At 48.5% G+C, this 21,784-nt stretch overlaps 2 protein-coding genes across 2 annotated transcripts in view; one reads left to right on the top strand and one right to left on the bottom strand.

Annotated features, from left to right (window-relative positions):
- spas (spastin) overlaps window positions 1–18,920 on the top strand; it is a 114,498-nt gene extending 95,578 nt beyond the window's left edge. Inside the window, exon 16 of the mRNA XM_055062533.2 lies at window positions 18,856–18,920. Coding sequence (XP_054918508.1) covers window positions 18,856–18,885 — 30 coding nt within the window. The 3' untranslated portion in view covers window positions 18,886–18,920. The remainder of the gene's footprint in view (window positions 1–18,855) is intronic.
- LOC126544337 (neprilysin-1-like) lies at window positions 4,360–20,064 on the bottom strand. Its single transcript, XM_050191618.2, has 3 exons — window positions 18,867–20,064; window positions 13,557–14,246; window positions 4,360–5,812 (listed from the first exon to the last, which is right to left on the bottom strand). The coding sequence occupies exons 1-3, from the start codon at window positions 19,254–19,256 to the stop codon at window positions 4,838–4,840; spliced, it is 2,055 nt and encodes a 684-aa protein (XP_050047575.2). The 5' UTR covers window positions 19,257–20,064; the 3' UTR covers window positions 4,360–4,837.
- Window positions 20,065–21,784: the final 1,720 nt, after the last annotated feature.

Below are 21,784 nucleotides of genomic sequence, written 5' to 3'. Positions count from 1 at the left end.
AGCGACTTGAAACTCGCTGACATCTATCACGTACGCGCTGCTTGGAAGACGCCAAATGCAAATTGAGGCTCTATTTAACAAACGCTCCACTACTTAGGCGCAGAAGTGAAACACTGGTTTTGTGCTCCGAAAAAGCCGAAGTTTCGCCCGAAAGGCTAATTGCCAAATGCGATAGCAAATTATTAGATAGCTATACAAAGTAAGGATTGTAGTATTAGTGGCCATACAAACTTGTAAACATTCGCTTGCTAAATTAACGATGATAGAATAAGTAAGCGTGACTGAACTAGGACGTAGAAAGAAACGGAGAGCGCTGTCTCTTTGTGCGTGTCTCTCTACGTCCTCGTTCAGTTGCGCTTACACGTTATTTCATGGTCTCATACCGAATAGCCCGTCAACGTGTTTTAACTAAACTAACCAGCGCGGTGTCGCGCGCACAGGTAACCATGAACACATCTCTCTCAATGAGCGCGGAAACTCACTGTCAAAGTACAGGGGTGTGGAATGGCGGCAGCAGCTGCGAGCGAATTCAGTTTGGTGCATCTGTCGCTTCAACGCCAACGGAACGTCGAAACACTGCGCATTTGGAGCTACCGGCGCTACGTGCACTCTGCAAACATCGCTGATCGCTTTCCAGATGAGGCCCGCGTGGGCGCGCAATTTGTGCACTTCACAGATCGCTCGCACGATGCGGCGCGCGCTCAGCCTCGCCCCGAGCAGCAGCCGCTGTAGAATAACGCCCCCTCGCCCCACACGTGCCTCGCGCGCGACGCGAGTGGGCGCGCTTCCGGGCTCAGCGGTAGCAGTGGTAAAGCCACGACCTACTGTATAAACCTTATACAGTAGGTCGTGGGTAAAGCAAACAGGTCCGCAATAGACATTAGTAAGAGGCGATTGGAGGATTGGTGGAAGAAAAGTAGGGAAACGACAAAAGACGGAGACGTACAAAAGCACAATTCGCAATAGGGGATCAGAAAGTTTGGACGTGGTAGTTCATAGTGTTTTCTTTTTTTTTTCTTTTTTCATTGGTTAACCTACGTAGGATATTAAGCAGCATAGTAGCAAGAGCTTGGTCGCGCAACCCACCGCCCCGTTCCAAAAGGGACGCTCATAACATCCATCCATCCATCCATCCATCCATTCTAACTGCCTTCGGCTTTGTGGCTTCTGCCTTGTGACTTGTAACTTCTGACTTCTGCCTTGTAACTTCTGACTTCTAGCTGCCTTGCTCGCGCACCCCAGATTGAGCGGATTGAGCCGCGTTCTCCGGCTCACCCTGGCACGCTTACACTCGCACGTACAGCTACGGCGCGCGGCGACGATTTTGTCGCCCTTGGACTTCATGTGCGGAACCTGACGCTGATGGCAGAAATGAGCCTGGATTGTCCACATAATTGCTATCGCAATAAAACTCATCTTTAGCATCTTTGTCGATAGAACTTAGTATCGGCCGTGGTTGCTTAGTTATTGTGGGGTTGTTGTGGGGTTGCGCTGCTAAGCACGAGATCGCAGGATCGAATCCTGGCCACTGCGGCCGCATTTCGATGCAGCAACGAAATGCTGCATTAAGGATATGCAGCGACGTCCGTGTGCCATCATTTGGGTGCAGCTAAAAAGCCCCTAGATAACGTTCTAGCGTTAAGCGTTGCCAGGTTCAGAAATGTGCGGAATATAACCAACCCCTATAATAGCTTTCATAGATTACGAGAAAGCGTTTGATTCAGTCGAGACCTCAGCAGGCATGGAGGCATTACGGAATCGGGGTGCAGCGCCATATGTAAAAATACTGAAATATATCTATAGCGGCTCCACATCCACTGTAGTCCTCTATAAAGAAAGCAACAAAATCCCAATAAAGAAAGGCGTCAGGCAGGGAGATACCATCTCTCCAATGCTATTCACAGCGTGTTTACAGGTGATATTCAGAGACCTGGATCGGGAGGAATTGGGGACAAGAGTTAATGGAGAATACCCTAGTAATTTGCGATTCGATGATGATATTGCCTTGCTTAGTAACTCGGGGGACCAATTGCAATGCATGCTCACTGACCTGGAGAGGCAAAACAGAAGGGTGGGTCTAAAAATTAATCTGCAGAAAACTAATGTTTAACAGTCTCGGAAGAGAACAGCAGTTTACGATAGGTAGCTAGGCACTGGAAGTGGTAAGGGAATACATCTACTTGGGACAGGTTATGACCGCGGATCCAGATCACGAGACAAATAATCACACGAATAAGAATTGGCTGGGGTGCGTTTGGCAGGCATTCTCAGATCATGACCAGCATGTTGCCATTATCCCTAAAGAGAAAGGTGTATACAGCTGCGTCTTACCAGTACTCACGTACGAAGCAGAAACCTGGAGGCTTACGAAAGGGGTTCTGCTTAAACTGGGGACGACGCAACGAGCTATGGGAAGAAGAATGATGGGTGTAACGTTAAGGGATAAGAAAACAGCAGATTGGGTGAAGGAACAAACGCGAGTTAATGACATCTTAGTTGAAATCAAGAAAAAGAAATAGGCATGGGCAGGACATGTAATGAGGTGGGAAAATAACCGATGGTCATTAAGGGTTACGGACTGGATTTCAAGGGAAGGGAAACGTAGCAGGGGGCGGCAGAAAGTTAGGTGGGCGGATGAGATTAAGTTTGCAGGGACAACATGGCCACAATTAGTCCACTGACTGGGTAGTTGGAGAAGTATGGGAGAGGCCTTTGCCCTGCAGTGGGCGGAACCAGGCTGATGATGATGATGATGAAAGAGCCCCATGTGGTCGGCATTAATCCGGAGTCCCCCGCTACGGTATGCCTCATAATGAAATCGTGGTTTTGGCACGTAAAAACTCAGAAATCTGTTCTCACTTGGGCGTTGGGTTCAGCCACTTGATGGGGGCAGAATTTTCAAACTATTGCCCTTACTGGCTGCAGTCTAATGATAGTATAACGTAGTCGATAACACGCTGACTCTGAAGATGATGTTACCCGTCCTTGCGTGAATGTTAAAGTTTGAGCAGCTGGACCAAAGCTTTAAGTACAATGGCCCGTTCGAAAGGTTACGGTCACGTGCGCAGCTTAGGAGAATGTGCGCTCGCGAGGACACTATCAGCGTTGCCTTTCGCATGGGCTGGTTACTGTTCAAGCTTTATTTTAAGGAAATAGAAAGGATAAAGGAAATGGTAAATTGGGCTTTGGCTTCACTCTCATCTCCTAGAGCATTGCGGGGCCCTGTTGAAGCCAAACGTATCGGCCCTACACGTGATCCCCACGTCATAGCGCGCGTAACTCCCCCACTCCACAGGCAGAGTTACGGCAGGGTAGGCGAGCAAGGCAGCCTCTCGATTAAAGATTACCTGGAAGCAAACGTTCCCGGCCCACGCGACGAATCTCGGGGGTCACGTGTTGGACCGACGCGGCGAGGGAAAAAGTGAAGGGACCGATTTCACGGAGAGCTGGCTTGGCAAGGCTGGTTGCGTGACGTAATGCTCACGCCTGGTTTTCGTTCCTTCATGCCAAACGCTGTGTAGCTGGTTAGAACGCACTCGTCCTAGCGCTTCTCGGTCAGCTTCTCCGTCTCTCCTTCTCGTGGACGACCCCCCCCCCCAAAAAAAAAAAATCCACATGTATATGAGGCCAGATGTTCTCGGCACCGTGCTGCCGCGCGTTTTTTGACGAATCGACGATGATAAACTTGACGAACTGTGGGCGAGACCGTGGCGTCGACGAAAAAAGGACCGGCCTTTAAGTACACTTCACCGCTTGTCCATACATGCGCCATAAATAACCGCGGAAGGAGGAGGCGAACAGATATGATGACAATCCAGGAGGCAGTGAGAGCAAAGGGAACAGCTGCATAACGTAAAGTCCGGGAGGTTGTTTTGGTAAATAAGAGCATTTCTAGCTCGAAAGCAAGAGATGGGACACATAAAAGACGTACATGAACGTGCCCCTCCATGCACCATCAATCATGGCAAACGGGCGTGACCAGTTACGATTCGCACTGTTACCACAGTGTGTAAATGAAAAAAAGGCAAGGGAACCAATATTTAAGGTGAGCTAAGAACGCCACACTTTGGACAAGCATGGCGCTCTGTGTGCCCATTCTCTCTTGTGTACCTAGGACATCTGTCTGTATCTGTCAGTATAAAGCCTCGTTTCTTGCGACCCCCCTCACTCCATGTATTTCAGAAAATATTAATCTCACTGCAAGCAGCATGGTGAATAGTTTTCAAGCTTGGCAGTTGAAATACTGTCCATGTAAAATGTCACCGGCATTATCTTTCTGGGCCACGTGCTTTTTCTAAATTTTCTTCGCTCCGCGGGAACAGTTGCTTCGTCCTTTTAAATACCAGAGTGACAAAAATATTCGTTTGAACAACATCAGTTTAGATTTCAGTGCTTTCAAATCACTGAAACCAGTAGTGACAGACAATTTAGTTACTAGAACAAAAAAGTTCTTAACGTTGTGCCAAAAGCTCGCACGCGACACTTGCTTCGAATGAGAATATGCGAGTTCAGATAAGTTAAATAGCAGCAGCCGTACAGAGCAGAGAAGTAAAAACTTGCAGGAAAGTAAGAACAAGAAATGAAAGCAAACAAGAACGCGGTGACTACCGAGCAAAGTGAACACATGCTTAATAGCGCGAGTGGGTCTGTCGGAAATCAAAGGGAAGTAATTAACGAATTAAATCAGGATTGTCGAGTCCCTAGTGTGATCATAACACAGTCTAATCACGTTGGTTTCTCACTACTAGGCACGGGGAGTACATCTGAAAATTGGCAACAGAAAAGAAAAGAAAAATGTTGGCAACCAGTACGGAGCTGCTGAATGAGGTTCCACAGTCTACGTTCCGTGGAAGATGCAGCGCGTCTGCGGGTTCAGTGCTGCTCCGGTGGGACAATTGAACGCTGCCGCGAATTTCTTCTCGTTGGCAACGGGTAAATTGCAACGCAGGGCGGATGCCGGGTAAATGTCCGACACGTCCCACGAGTAGGGATTCTTGGCACAGAACTCGAAGCAGCCCGCGACGAAAAACAGCTGCTCCTGCGAGTAGCCGAGCATACCCGGCTGAATCGGTAGCGAAGCGTACGCCAGGCGAGCCTTCTCGGTGCCGGCTGTGTCCGCGAACACCTCCGACAGCGCGTTGAAGCCGTGGACGTAGCTTTCGGTGTAGTTGCCCAGCTGAGAAATGACGCACAACAGCCTGTCGACGAATCGCTTAAACGATGGCAGCGACCACCACGTGGCAAAGTCACCGGTCCTGGTCTGAGTGCTGGACTGCGGGTCGAAGGCGTGGGACAGCTCGTGACCCAAGACCTTGCCGATGGATCCGTAGATCACCGCCGGGGCCACGCCTGGAGCCGCAAACGGCGGGGCAATGATGGCGGGAAGGACGACCATGATGTGGTAGAGATGCAGGTAAAAAGCGTTCACGTCCACCGAGCTCAACGGCATGTCTTCGCGGTGCACGGCCACCTTTGGGTCCTCGCGGATGAAGCTCTTGTACTTGTCCGACCGCCGATTCCTCGACTTCATGAACCACTGGAAGAAGGGCTGCGACTGGTCGGCCCCCAGGTAATCGTAGAAGGCGTCCAGCGCCTGGCTAGTGTTCAGGTGCGCCGGAACGGCGACGATGGATAGGAGGCTATCCACGTGGTCCATGGCGCCCGCGGCGGTGGACTTGTCCATCCACGACAGGGTGGGGAAGTTTCGCCGCGTGGCGTCGCGCACGGCGTTCCACGTGTCCGTGACGTCAAGCACAGCACGTGAAAGTTCCGCGCTGTCGACGTAAAAGCGGGCAAGGGCGTAGCCGGCCATCTGCAAATTAACGACATGATTACATCGTGCTGTCTATAACTCCACCGCAGTATTTCTTTGCAGCACTGTCGAAGATGCAGGGCTCCTTAGCTGAATAACCCTCATGACAGACACGTACGCAGGATTTTTTTTTGGTGGGGGGAGGGGGGCAACCCAAGGTAACTTTCTATGCAAATTAGGGGGAGGGTACTTTTACTAGCACAAATGTGAATAATGCCCACCATTTGCCATAAAGACGCGTAAACCCGCAAGAGATAATAGAAATGGCGTGTATCTCGCAGGTACGCCTGTGAGATCCACCTCTTCGTTACTAGGCAAACAAAGAACCCCATCAAATGGACTCGCGCTTGCAAGATGCACAGGAAGAACCTTGCCAAGAACAAATTAACCAGAAAAAGTGCAAAATAATGATTTCCAGTAGCGTTCTTTGAATGATCTCTGGAAGAATTATAGCGAAATGTATATCTGCGGAACAACCACAGTTCTTTTGGATCCCTCCTTTACCGCTCTACCAAATGCCGAAACCGACTCGTGTTGTAATTTGGGAAGTTGCGTAACGGTGCCTGTTCACCGATCCCGTACAACTGCGTAGAGCGCAGGACCTTCCGGTTCTAGACGTACTGCGCCCACCACGGAAGGTTAGAAAACCACCCCCATTAGCATAGCAGAGAAGTGGCTGCGTCAGGCGGCTCGATTGATAACTGTAGAAGAGTCATTCAAAACACACGGAATTGTTCTCCACTTCCGGCAGCGTTTTCTCTTGCTTTTCAAATAAAAAGATGTTGATCCCTAAATATTCCCACAAACAATTTTTGCTTTTCTTCCCAGTTTGGCTGTTACCTTGGCTTTCTCCCTTAGTAAGTAGATCGCTTAATTTCTCATCTCCTTGCGACTCTTGTTTCCAGTTACCAATTTTGCACGAATAGTGCTGTACAATTAGGGAAAACCAGACGAGGTAAGGGTGACAGTCATATTGCTTATGGGTTGAACTTTTATTGCAGGGTCTGATGATGGACGCTGTTTCGCAGTATACTATTTTCCACCTTATCTGACCCATATCGCGGATATATGGTCCCGAGGATCTGCCAGCGTCGTGGAGAGCCATTACTCGAGGAAATAATGAAGCTAAAGGAAACGTTAAACGCAACTGGCGTTTTCTTCGGCCGCAACTCGTTCCAAGAGCATACACACCAGCTCACTATGAGCCGAGTTTCTTTCTTGGCCCCTGGATCAGTCTAAACAAAGAAAGTTGAACTAACGAAGCAACAGCGATGCGCGTGATTGTTGAATAGAGGGTGACATAAAAATTGTGTTGGGCATTATGAATAAAATAAAATATTATAATTACAACAATAAACTACGCCCTGCCTGCTGAAATAGATGGTGGCAACTGAATTCATCTTGAGTCAATCACGTGGGCACCGAATCGATGAGAAAACTGGCCTCCACACCCCAGGAGATGCCGATAACCACCGCCATCCGAAAGGAGTAAAAAACTTGACAACCATTTGACTCTGTGAAGATGGAATGGCAGCGAAAGCTGACGACAGTCAAAGCGCTCAAACGAAAAGCAAAGTGTTTCACCTCCGTTGCGGGTCGGCCTGAAGATAGTGTAATATCGGGCCGACCCGCAGCGGAGGTGAAGCAGGCGTTGAGCAACCCCCACATGTGGGCCGTTCCTGAAGATAGTGCAGCACCGGGCCGACTCTCGGCGGAGGTGAAGCAAGCATTAAGAACTCCCCATACGTAGGTCGATCCCGAAGATATTGCAATACTGGGTCAACCCGCGGCGGAGGTGAAGCAGGCGTTAAGCGCTCCCCAAACGTGGGCCCATCCCGAAGATTCTGAAGCGCGCGTTATAGGTTCCAGAGTCCACAGGCGTATGTGCCATTGATCTTGGACCCTTTTTGCGCTATCACAAGGATCGGCCTACATTAGGATTTTTTCTGTTAACGGACGTCGAAAAAAACTACGGAAGTTAGTCATACACTGCTTTCGCTGTAGAAGGCAGCAAAATGTTGACCGCCGAGTAGATTGATTTGTCGGAGCTTTAGTACTGTGTGTGAGGAGTGGTGAGGAGTGATTTCCATATTGGTGGCGTGGGTGGATGGGGGGGGGGATATACAAATTAATTTCGGGGGGGGGGGGGAGGGGGCGGGCCCCTCCGTGGCCCCCCTTGGGTACGTGCCTGCCTCAAGATGTGTTCATCCGCGTCGCGTCGTCTGCTCATGTGTCTGCTCAGGCCGGTACATGTGTAATTGTTGATGGATTGACACAATAAATGTTTAGCGTTGTAACCGTAAGCTGCGCTGGCGCTGGCGTCGTCTGCTCATGTGTCTGCTCAGGCCGATACATGTGTAATTGTTGATGGATTGACACAATAAATGTTTGGCGTTGTAACCGTAAGCTGCACTGGCGTGAATGTGGGGATGATGCAGTCAACAATTATGCCTTTGTAGCGTTCCGCGTCTGCAACGCATCGTCACTATTTAACGCTGTGGCGTCCTGTGCTAACCGGAAATAAAACCACTTTTACGGCTGAGCGCCACCTTTGTCGCCCTAGCAGCGTCAAAACAAATAGCCGATTTCAATGAAACCGACAAAACATGCCCACAGCTTGTGGTCAGCGTGAGATGAGACTAAGCGATGACGGAATTTAGCATTATTCTCTTACTGTCCGGGCGAAGAGTCATGCACTAACGTGTGCCAATTCAGTTCGAAGCGGGTGGTGTGGGCTTTGTGGGCGCTGTCATGTCGCCACGTAATCACGTTTAGGTTCATGGTTAGGGTGGGGTATTACAGTTACTCGTAGTAACCGCGACAGTAATTCGCGGTATTGGCAACTCGTGAATCCGCTACTTTCGTTGGCAACACTGTGCAAATAAACAGCGACGGCCACGACATCCAGGCTCTCGGCGGCTCTTTCGTTTGGTGGGGCGCTCACATTTTCGTTTGTCGCGTAGAATCGAGGTATTTCGTCAAGCCTAAAGGGTCCCTGCTGCCCATCACGTTATTTAGATTGGTCCCAAGAATTTCAGCGACAAACCCGTGGCAGTAGTTGGCTGTGCGTGCCAAGCGTTCGGCCTGCCCAGCGAGCCGCATCAGATGTTTTTTTTAAAGGCAAAGAGCCTTTATTGCGAACCGGAAGGAAAAAGTGTTTGTGCGTTGCGAGCCGCTGCGAAAAAAAAAATAATTATGGGGTTTTACGTGCCAAAACCACTTTGATCATGAGGCACGCCGTAGTGAAGGAGCACTACAGAAGTTTCGACCACCTGGGGTTCTTTAACGTGCACCTAAATCTAAGTACACGGGTGTTTTGGCATTTCGCCCCCATTGAAATACGGAGTCCTCGGCCGCCGGTTCGAAAGGTGCAGTCACTTGTTCGCAGCGCTGCTCCACCGGCACAGGTATATAGGTTATTTGGCGACCTGCACAGGCAACTCAGCACTGCAACTCGTCTTGTGGTATATCACATATAGCGCCTCACAAAAATTTGGAGGCCGCTTAAGCTTCGCATTTAAGAGTGGAACGCGATAGCGTTCAGAGGCCCCTTACTGCTTTTGATGCTTCCCGGCAACTGTAACGTTTACCGGTAAACGCTGGCTGCGAACGCTATGCACAAAGGCGAGCTTTCTGGTGGAAATGCGGCACTTGCGTGGGTGAATCTCCTGTTAGTTTCGCACTTTTAATACTTCAGTCCGAGAAGAGCTAACATAAAGAACAAGGGCTGTCGGTGTTTCCCCCCCCCCCCCACCCCATTACATTTGTTTGTGGGCGGTGATTCTCCGAAGTCCGAGGAATAACTTTGTAAAGAATGAAAGACAAAGGTATGAGCAACATTGGCGGTAAAGAAGTGGTTGGGTATGCGTGGTTCAAAATATGGTTCGAAATTCTTTTCGCCGAGGCAACGTCCGGTGCCGCACGCCCACGCGGCACACCGACGCCGGATTTTCCGCGACACGGGCTCCTTAACGCTATCGCGCTTTTATATAGGCAGTAATGTCTGTCCTTCTTTCAGAAGATATATAGATATTCTGCACTGATAGAAACAGGCTAAAATCTAGGGCGTGTGGGAATTGATTGCTGTACTTGATTGCTGTACTTGATTTGATGACAACTACTGTATTGCTATTGTTATTTCGTTCTGTCTGCTGCTGCCATGTAATGGTTTCCTGGGCCTTCGTCAAGCTCTTCGTACAGCTTTTAGCCCAGGTGACCATCCAGATACTTGCTGGAGAATAAAATATGATTTGATTTGATTTGGTTTTTGCGACCGAATCGAGTACAAATTGTATAGTGCCAGAAACGAATCGAATCGAATGTCGAATACCTTTCGAATAGGTTTTGAATAATGAATAACCGTTATCACTATAAATATGAAACGATGTCCACATCCGAGTATTCATAAGGTTAGCAAGTTTCTGTCGTTACATAGGACGCCATGAGGCGTCCTTTATTAAAAGCACAAATGGACCATTAGGAGTAAACCAGTAATTTATTCGCACGCACGCAGCTCTTCAGAGAGTGCGAATTATCGCTGCGCAGCCTGGAAAGTACGACAACCTCAGTCACGTAGCCTGCTCTATACGCAAGTTCATATGTTTTTGTCTATGCTATGCTGACGTGGGAGAAAATTTACCGTACTTTTGCTCCAATTTCTCTTTGGCACAGTTGACGTTCTGAAAGGTTCGGAAAATATTCGCATTTACGAATACGCACTATTCGATTCGACAACCGAACCGGCACTATTCGATTCGTTTTTCGAAAGTTTCGAATATGCGCACACCTCTACTAAACACTATGAAGTAACCTGGTCAGTGTGATTTTAGATAAAAAGACAAACAAATGAAAGCTTCGTTTGTGTACCCGGGTGCACCTTTCTTTTTATAGTTAACTGATCCGTGTCATAAGGTGGTTGGCGTCCTGTGAGGGGCGCTTGCTCGGGCTCGCATACGTATAGTGTTTGTGACAGGGCCCACGCTTGGGAGCACCGCAGACTCCTGCATCCCGTAGGCACTCTAGAACCATGGGGAAACGGGAGAAGTGACTAACAACCAATCGGACGAAGATGGAGTTTCTTCCTAAAGGTCTCCAAAGTTTAGTGAGAGCTTTCTATTGGGAAAAAATAACTTGCATTAGTGGAAATGCATGACTTGGAAACGAGTTGAGCTAGTTGTAACGTAATTTAGCTGTGTGCACAGTGTTGGAAAGCAGCCTAGCATTCTTGTGCGCAGGTCGAACGCTCCAAACTAACCGCGTTGAAGGATCTAGAACGGCATCTTCTGCTTCCAACGCTAAACTGAATGAAGCACGCTATGAAAACGATGGGACGTCTCGCGGCATAACATGTCACGATGGAGTTCACACCTTGCCAGGTAGTTACTGTGCTTGCAGAGAAAGGTACGTTAGCGAGATTAATTCTGCTGTTTAAAGCATTAGTAGCACTAATGCTGGGCCAGAAAACAAGAAACAAACAAAACCAAATGGGCCTTAAGCGTACATCACTATAATTTATTAAAGCGCGCCTGCATAATTAACCGAAGTGTACTCCGCGATTTGAAACGCCAGCAAGATATTTAAACTAAATTAATAGAAAGCACTGGTCTACGCGCCGGGAAGAAAGAAGTCGTTCCGAGTGAAGTGTTGCGAAGAAACCGGTATGGTAGCAGTCGCCTTTTCACGATACGGAAGTTTCTTGACCAAGCCGGTTTCCTATGCGCGTCGTCTGCTTCTTTCGGGAAACGACTTAATTATATATTGGTTTCCACCGCAATGAAACGCTATAATGGTACAAAAAGTTTTTCAACTTCCGTCTTTTTTTTGGGGGCTTGTGCGTGGCGGCATTGCGGCGATTTGTGTGAACTATGAGGCAACGTTGCAGCACACGCTGTGATGTGAGAACCTGAGGCCGAACCAGGCTGAACCTAGATCGGCTGGTTCTCGGCGCGGCCGCTAGGGGGCGAGCATTTACTTGGAGTCGTGATACGAAGAGCATGCTCAAAGGGCCGAACGTGCCACGTATCGCTGTGACGTATCATATACCAATCTAAAATGAACCTCTAATCTAGCCAACAGTGAGCTAGTTACGCCGAGCACTATAAACCGCTGCACGATGTGCAGCTCCTCCCTGAGTGCACCTCCCTCGGCAGTGCTGCAAGTTACTTGTGAGAAAAAGTATTGGCGGCGTGTGTCGCGCACGAGGGCCCTACACTCACAGTTCCAGAACGTCAGATTGATAAATGATCTGTTTAAAAGATATCTGTTTAGCACGAATAAAGTTTCGTTGCAAGCTGGCGCCTGTGTACGAATCTCCCTCCGCTGTCACCTTGCCTTTAAAGCGCTGAAGCGAAAATGTAAAGGCTCACCAACTAGCCAAATTTTTCCCTATTGTATGTGTTGTCACGTACGCCAACCTAAACGGACAAGTTGGTTGCTGCAGCACTTGCAATGCAACACTACTTTGTTGTGCTATAGAGGAAGAGGGCAGCGTACGCTAACTGAACTGGCTAAACTCAAGCATTTTTTATTCCGTTTTTTTTTTTTTTTACTGTGAAGCATTGCCATGGGCAGCAACGCGAGAGCTACTTTTTGTGTGGATAGTGGCTTGAAGGTTGTCGTTTCCCCCAATATTATGCTAGCCGGGACAATATATCGAGCATAGGGACTCAGGCATTTGTTGGAAGAATGCATCTTTCTGAAGCGGCATCCCAGTCAGCTTAAACTCATTGTTATCGAAGGTGAAATGATAATGAAGAACGGGTCATAAGGTCAACCCGAGACCGCTGGCTTGCAGCGGTCTCGGGTTGTGTTCCTATGCGTGTGCGGTGTGCTTCCACGACGACATACTCTGTTGGACTTCTACCGTGTATGTTTCGGCGCAGAGACTGTTTTATAGGGGAAACCAGCGAGACAAATGCGTACACAGGAGAACACGTGGAAAGGACGAGCACTGGGCTTGCAAACGTATAGTTATAAGTCCAGTGCTCGTTCTGACCACTTCTCTTGCGTGCTCGTCTTCATGCTTCGTAAGCTTCCTGTTCAATAATTTGCACCAACTAGGCCAGCAAGAAATTCTGCTGTAAAAGCTGGGCTTGAATGCGAGAGCGTGAGCCATTTGACAAGAATATTGCAGAATGTTATATATAAGGTTCAGGGTACATCACATGACTAAGAATACTAAGCGAGCGGATCGCACACCAAAAGCGTCAACACCACTTTCAAAGTTCTAATATTTGAAAATGAATGAACGCAGGACCTTATCTGCGAACTTATAGCTTGCATACTGAATCGTTATGCATTGCAAAAGTTCAATTGTCAATTGCACATGTTTTGTGCTGTTTCTATGTCTGTGTAGCATTTCAGACTGACGCTTCAGTTGTCCTGTGTGTTACAATAAAAAAGTTCTAGTTGGGATGGATGAGGGGCATCAATTTTCTCGAGCGCATATAAAATAAAGAAGAACGTAAACAGAGAAGTTTATGACTCAAGCTCTGCCTTCTGCATACGAAGATCAATTTGTTCATGCAGTATGCTAAACTCATAAGTTGCGGCGGCTTGTGTAAACCAGCTCGTTAATTTTGTGTACTGAAATAGGCAGCATTTAAGACACATATGACACACAGTAGACTTCAGAGAAGAGGCTTTACGAACGCTTTCCAAGGCCAGGCATGACTTAAAATAAATATGTCTCTATTACCGCGCGTGGCTTTGGTACGTGCAATAGAAATCAATCGCATCATCGCACCTCATTCACGAAATGGAGGCATATCCCCGCAGCCAAGACGCGAGCGTCCTCAGACGCCTTCCCGGACATGCAGGTCAACAGCGACGACGACATCCCGGCATTGTTTCTCGCGACAATGTTCCAGCCGCTGAACAGCACGAGATGCGCGTAGCGCGATCGATTGGCGGTTCTCAGCATCTCGCTCAGCGCGAAGCCCGTTTTGTTGTAGACAAGCACTTTCTCGTCCTTTTGAACCGGCGTGTTCTTCGGCAGGTGCTTGTTGATGGCGTTCAGCAGGGTGTCGGGCGCCACTTGCTGTGCGACGTCGTTGGCCAGGTTTTCGATGGTGGCGAGGACTCGCGTCCGATCCCTGGAGACGGCATCCAGGAGGACCACCAGGTCCGAGTGCACGGCGTGAATGATCTCGCCGAACTGCAATGCAGAATTGTGCCCAACGGACGGCGCCACCGACGGCATGCAGGCGGCTACCTGCGCCGGTTCGTACGCGGTCCCATCTCTGCCCAAGACGAAGTCCAGAGAAAAGCCGTAGCGCCTGTCCGTCGGCAAGTATGGACTCAAGCGGAGTAGAAGCGGCGTCTCCAGGCCGTAGTCCAGTGACAGGCCCAGCAGGTACTCCATCACGTCGAAGTTCTCCGGAAGCGTCGAGGCCGGCCACGTGACGTTGAACTGATCGAATACGTCGAAGAGGACCTGTGTGTAAAAAGGAAAATTGCGCTGTTTTACGTACAGAAGACCTACCGTGAACCATGAGGGACACAGCAGTAGAGTGTCCCGGACTAATTTGTAACCAACCTGGCGTTTTTTAGGCGTGCACCAAAAGCAGGCTACAAGAGCGGTTTTTGCAATCCGCCCCCATCGAAATGTAGCAACGGCGGCTGTTAATCAAACCCGAGACCTCTTGGTCGGTAGTGCGGCAGCGTACCCACTGAGTCAGCGCGGCAGAGAAGGAGAAACAAAAGTAGTATAGGGAGTTTGAAACCGTATTCTTTGGATAATAGTGTATGGACTGCACATGTTTGAAATTTCGCGCGGTGCGGACTATATAGTCTTTATATATATTGCGGAAATCAAGCGCAGAAAAAGAAAGTAAGGCCCGGCCTCGCCTACAACGTTTACCGTAGCAAATCATATAGCGAAAGAGACGGCTGATTGCCGAAACCGACATAGTCTGACTTATAGCCCACTCACACGGGCACTTTCAAATTCCTTTGAACCAAAGATTCTTTACTTCAAGGGAGAATGCGCACTGTCACACAGGCACAGCAAAGGAGCCCCACTGGAAGCTTTGAGTCAAAGGAGTGCGCGTTCGTCCTTTGAAACCTCAAGGGAATACTCTCGAGCCTAGAGGGCGTCCGACAGCAGAAAAAATAATCTCTAAAAATATGAATGCTCAATTTTTACTTCTTCAGAACAAGCTTATAAGTACTGAATACTATTACTAAAGTACTAAACACTTTCATGACACCCGCAATCTCCATCATGAAAGCGCCGGTACAGCAGTCCCGGCACGGCCTGTCGTCAGCAGCAACATCGACACAACACGGGTGCCATGTGCGATTTGGTTCTTCGGTAAGCGGCTGCTAGGCGTCCGAGTCTCCTCGGCTTTTTTTTGCGCGTCTTCTTCCCTCATCACTTTCGTTTTGCAGTCCTTTATTTTACCGCGTTTACGCGCGCCTACCGCTGCTTAGCCACAAGGAATGAAACAAAGCAGCTGAAGCAAGAGCAACAACGAATAATCGACGCCAACATGCGGTGTACGACGCGGTACAGATAGTGGCCATTATTACAACAAATACATCTGTATTTGGTAAAGTAATGCCTTTACTACGCGTGCATATTGTTTTGATGTTTCTATGTATTAGGAAAAATAAATATTGATGAAAAAGATGAGACAAATTTATTATAAGAGGCATTTGGACCATATTTTATTATTACTTTCGAGGCGGTGGCAGCGCTAAGGATACGTTGCGGTTTCTGTTAAAAGCTTCAACGGAGACTACCTGGAGACCGTGTAGCACCGACACATATCCCTTGAACTAATGTGCCTTTGAAAGCTCAATGCTCCTTAACTTCAAAGGACCTTTGGCATGCTCATATGACTGGGGTATTATACTAATTGCTGACAATATTAAGAAAGAAAAGGTCTACTTTATTTTTCAATACGGCCACCGCAGAAGTTGCGAGCTCCGCTGTAATCTTTGCAGTCGATTCAGCGGCATGCGTGGTTGTCACACACATCAATGAATCATACAGTGACATTTGACCAGGAGAAGCTAATACACGTGGAATGCGTCAAGGAGTCCTAAGCTATTCATAAAACTGATTTGGCGCTTACAAGCGTTGTCGCACGAGCGAGATAATCATATACGCTAGCGTACGCTGCGTGAAGCGACGCCAATCAAAGTGCGCGTCGTTTGCCAGCGGCAAGACTCAAAAGTTGACGATTTCTCTGCAACATATTGGTGGCGCCATCTGTCCCCGCGTGGTGAGTTTCTCCGTGTTTAGTAGTGACAGATGCCGCTACCGTTTCTTGGCAGTGACGTGGTAAGCTGCGTGTGTGTGTGTGTGATCATCGGCTCGGCTTTAATATCCCTGAAATTCCATAACCAATCTCATGAAAACAGTAGCGAGAACGGCCGAACTTTGCTGCCGAGGAGAGTTAAAGTGTAGCGTAAGTCGGCAACATAATTAACTTTCCGCGAAGACGGCAAGCGGGTTAGAAACGGCTACGCTGTCGGCCTGAAGCGAGCGAAATGCTGCCCTGTGACGCGATGGCGTAATTTCGCTTGCATATATGTGCAATGAAAGTCTGCGGTAGACCTTGACCAAAATAGCTTCTGCGGTAAAGCTTATTTTCAGCTGTAGTTGGTCCCTGCTAGCAATAGTCCTGAAGATACGGTAAATATCTTTGCTGGCTTGACCAGCAAAGATAATTTTCTGGTCACCCAACAACTGTGTAGCTGAGGAAATGAAACATGCGTTCTAGGGACAATATAAATAAAGGCATGTTGCGTTTAAATTTGTTCACGAAACAGCGCGACAAGACGTGACGCGAAGACTGAAAACAAAGGACCAGGAGTGTCCCGTGTTTTAATGCGAAAGCATTATATGCCCCATTACGCGAAAATCCTTCGGCGTCGGCGTGACCGAAACACGGTACCAAACACGGCCGACGGCGCAAAGAGCAAAACAAGCTCGGATGGACGTCAAATTTCTCAGAGGCGTAATGCACACAACACTACCGCGCGTCTGGACGCACTTTCACTGCAAAATAATTTACGCCCCTAAAACTGAAAGAAAGGTGTAAATTTGTCTGTAACTCGCACCCTTAGGGTTTACGTTATATAAATCACACCCTACGGGTGTGAGTTATAGGCGCATTTACTCCCCCTTTCACTCTTAAGGGTGTAAACTATTTTACAGGGTTGCGTGTATTCGCGGACTTCTTTCACGCTCGGAAAAGCACCTTTATGTAGCACGCATCGAGCAAAAGAACGCTGTATCGGGAGTTTTTGATGTTACTCCACAATTTTTCCGTCGATACTTTTCATCTAATTATAAAATTCGGGAAGTTGATTAATAATGATCTAATTAGGCGAAATGGAAAGAAAGAATAATCAGAGTATCTCCACGCAACGGCAAGCAACAATACGTTGGTTCTCTCCAGCTACGCGGCGTTCGCATGTTTTAAAATCTAGGTGCATGATAGTTGACACTCTGTATACTGAAGAGTTTGAAGATACTTGGGCATAGCGAATTAACTGTATCGAATATGGTGAAGCGTATGCAGGGCAAACGATTTCGGGCACAACATACCAGAACCCATAGATGCTTCCGAAAGGCTCGAGGACGGCCGTAAATACATGTGCAGCTTCACGGTTTCTTATGCGGGAGTGAGTCATTGCACACTTGTGGGAATGTGTTCTTTGCGATAGCAGTTCTATCGACAATATAGGCGAATTACAGTTGTCGACGTCGCCACGATGTTTCATATGTGTTTATATGCACCCTTGCAATTTTTTCATAATATCTCGCGGCGTCTGAGTGGCCTCGCAGCGGCGAGGGGCACTCCTGCAGTGAACAGCGCAGCAGATGACATTTGAACCGCAAATCGCCTCTCACGAACCCGCCGCCCCTTGCCGCTTCAAGGCCGCTGACGTTCGCACGATATTCTTCAAAAAAAGGTCGCAGGAATGTATGTGTATGCTATATGCGTACTTCTCCTATATGGCAGGTATACACCCCGCTGTTCAAACGCCAAAGTTGCTGAAACAACGTAAATGTTCCTGACTAAAATATCTCTCGAAATTTCGGAAAGCTGAGGCGCAAGGACTATGGCCTAACACACTTCCTTCACAGCGCATGGCTCTATCCTAAACCTTCTCTTACTTAGGAAGTGCACAAGTGCTCACATTCTGAAAGTCGTGTAATTTCGCTAACATCTATCTTTGTGCGCAGCGCAGTGTAGCCTGTGCGATGTGATCGTAGGCATAGAGTTTAATACAATAATTAATAGAGGGAACTCTGGCGTTAGTGCCTACGAGAGCTGCAATGGGAGCGGTTGTACCAGCATGGCAATTACGGGAAGTACATGGATTCGCCTAAATTTCGTATTTTTGGCTTTAAATGGCTTTTGTAAGCTAGTCATCTTGAACAATACACTGCGTAATAAACAATTAAATGAACACCATTAAATTTGTCCAACGGCCGGATTCGAACACCGGAACTCTAGAGCACAAGCCTGATATTGAAACCATTAAGCCACGGACGCACGTAACGACAAGCGAGTGGGACGCCCCTATGAATTTATCCCGGACATGCCAGTGCCTCGAGACGCTTGGGGCGTTTCGATTTGGTCACCTGGACAAGCTCAATCGTTGCAATTAATATCAATTGTGCGTGTTGGCGGCGTCTTCCGCACTTCGAAGAGTATAGATTGCGCTGAAACTTACGACAATAAGATTTCTATAGCGTGATATACAAAGTCACAAAAACGCCTGAATCCACAAGCACAAAGATCAGACAAATCCATGTACTTCCCATCATTCCCATGGTGGTACAATGACTGCTGCGCCACAGTTCTCTCTAGTCATTATAGTAAGAAACTCTATGATCGTAGAATGCGATATGTGTTGCCGCATCCGCTTATGTCAGGTCAGCGTGCAGCCGCACCCTCGTACAGTTAGAACACCATTGGAGGTGTACAGGCGTGACGCAGAACCATGCCATCGCTGTCATGCGCTTCACGTACCCTTCGGGCAGAACTGCCATGTTTTCCCCCTCCTTCCTTTCTTGTCAGGACTTTCTCACCTGGGCATCTTCTCGCTGATTATCGAAGGCCCCGCGGCAGGCCTGGTACCCGGTCACGGCCCTCCTGACGGCCAGCGACGGGTGCTGAGGGGCGGCTCGCTCGAGTTGCTGCAGCACGAAGACCGTCGCTCTGATCTTCAGGAAGTGGAACTGACCTGGAAACGCGGGATACCGCCGCGACCAGTGCGCGCACACGTGCTCGTACAGGTTGTCGCATGGGTCCACGCTGTGGTCCATGCTGGCGGCCAGCTCCTCGGCGTAGTCGTAGCACTTGGTCGGGTGATCGCACCACGGGTAGGCCAGCAGGGCGAGTTGGTCCACCAGGATCCTGCTCCCGCAGTAAACGAAGCCGATGAGCAGCACTACCGCGGGGTTCGGGGCAGCGGACATTCGGCTGAGGCGTTCTAGCTGTCGTGGTCGACCTGGTTAGTGAGCGTGGAGGCAAGGCGTGCCCCGTCGTCCGCTATCTTCGTTTCTTCTTCTGCTCGCGCAGGCGCGCAGTGCGTACGCTCGCGCGTTCGAAAGTTGTTTTCTTCATCTTAGATTGCGGTTGTCGAAACATGCCTAATTAAACGGGAATCATTTCCATGCCCATTAACGAACTTGGATATGTATCGGGCGTCCTTTATCATATCAGGAAGGCTTAATTGAAACCCCTAAAGTTTTCTTTTCTTTTTAAATACATGCGTTATGATGAACCATTTATTGATGTTTTTGTCCGGCCACTGCGCTGTCGAGTGCTGAATGCGGCTTGGCCGGCTGGCCGACGCTAACGGAGGATGCCGGGAAACTCTCGCTATATGAGAGGTGCGCGTACTGGCTAGATGTATCGGCCAGTAATTAGGAGGTTAAGAGATACTATTCTGGTTTCTAAGCCCTGCCGCTTATGCACAATGGAAAATTACCCAAGAAGTGAGTTTAGGAGCCTTTGTTAATTATATGACTGCCAATTTAAAACATAGGAAAATAAATATGAGCGCCTATAGGGATAAAATATTAAAGAAAAATTTACGGGAATCTCAGAACAAAAAATAGGGGAAACATATTTAATAAATAATATATACTTAAAATGAAAATCGAGAGACATGCACTTTCCCAACTTTAACGATGCACTCGTTCTGTGTCCCAAATAAAGTGATGAGCTTGCTTTGACTACTACCGATAATCGCCTGCTGTTCCTCCAAATTCGTAATCTGCGCGCTTGGTAGTCAACGATAGTGAATAATAAAAGCTGGCCGCTTTGCCCATAGGAGGAGCATTGAAAGTGATAGGGAAGTTTACTTTTGCGTTTGAGCTCTTCACACGGTGTCTCAGCAATACGCGGAGGCAAGCAATGGTGTGGCTCGGCGAGCAAGACCACTTCTGCTTCGGCACAGAAACATCGCCCCGGCGGAAACCGGAAGCGCGTCACAACGCCGGCGCTTTGAGGAATGCATGCCAGCAGCGGCGTTGCCGGTGCCGCACATAGATAGACAGTTTTAGCGGAGCGTTCGTTACGCTCTACTCTGCTCAGAATTTACGCGCACTGGTGGCTGCGGGAATTGTGTTGAGACAGAAATAGAGAGAGAGCAAACATACTTCTATTTTTATCCCAACGTTCGCCACTCATCTCTAGTCGGTCAGCTACCAGTCCTCACCCGACCCGTCACTAACGTGCTCGATGAGCACCCGCAGGAGAATGTCATATTTAGTGGTGGAGCGAGCCAGTTCATTCGTGGCTGGCGGTTGGAGGAAATGGTGGAGAGCGCTGACTGCAGCTCGTGCTGAATGTGAGGCTAATGCTGTAGGCATTGCTCTATGGAAGATATTCCGTACAGTTCGGGCATTCTGTATGCCCAGGTAGGCCCTGAATATAGTGGCGGAAAAGGGGAGCCACTATTTAGCTTGCACTCTAAGAACAGTTTACACCCTTTGGCTTGCCCCTTCTGCCACACAAAAATAATCATCTGCCTTGATGCGTTTCCTTTCTTTATCGCTGCGAGCCCGGAACTTTCCAGTAACGAACGGCACGCGCGTTATCAGCATAGAACAGTTTACACCCTTTGGAGTGCCCCATCTGATAACGCGCGTGCCGTTCGTCACTGGAAAGTTCCGGGCTCGCAGCGATAAAGAAAGGAAACGCATCAAGGCAGATGACGATTATTTTTGTGTGGCAGAAGGGGCAAGCCAAAGGGTGTAAACTGTTCTTAGAGTGTGTGTTAAATCTGCGGATAATAGCACTGCCCTCTCCCGCATGCTTTGGTGGCTAGGCATCCGCTGCGAGGTAACACAAAGCTAGTGATGTGTGCCCAAGTGACATTGAAGTAGACTATCTACGTGCCCAGGTAGGCGGTTGTCACGAAACACGTGGCAGGCGTGGTGACTGTTGGTGCGAAAGCACGCCTTGTTTAAGATAATAAAGCCGAATGAGTGCTTCGGGAATAGCAAGAGCCTCCGCGTCGCATGGGCCAAGGTCTCCCATGTGTGCGTTTACATGCTCGTTGTCAGGGCCAACTACTGCATTTATACATCCGGCCTCCTTTTGACTAGCATCCGTATAGATGGCATACGTAGTGATAGATAGCATACGTAGTGTCTGGCAGTGGGTAGCGTACTTGTCTGGTATCCTCGGTGTTCGAGGAGTTTGTGTTCCTGTGGGGATGTTTGAAGCCTTTGAACGTGCGCTTGTCTGCAAATTGTGATGCGTTCGTCAAGTTTGTTGAAAAGGCCAGTGGAGGCCACAAGGTCTTTTGTGACAAATCGAGGTGCCCCTAAAGCTAGTCTGGCATATTTGCCGAGCGCCGTTTATAATTTGGAGTGCTTGGTTTTGACGAGAGATCGATATGGAAGTTGGTAGCGCACGCCGAAAGAGACAAGCGCTTCAGTAATCCTTGAAAGTTTAAAGTTCGATCCTCACGGTATATGCCCTACTCTGCAGA

This window comes from Dermacentor andersoni, chromosome 10 (genome assembly GCF_023375885.2).
Source record: "Dermacentor andersoni chromosome 10, qqDerAnde1_hic_scaffold, whole genome shotgun sequence".
NCBI lineage: Eukaryota > Metazoa > Arthropoda > Arachnida > Ixodida > Ixodidae > Dermacentor > Dermacentor andersoni.
This window is presented reverse-complemented; position numbering and strand designations above follow the sequence as displayed.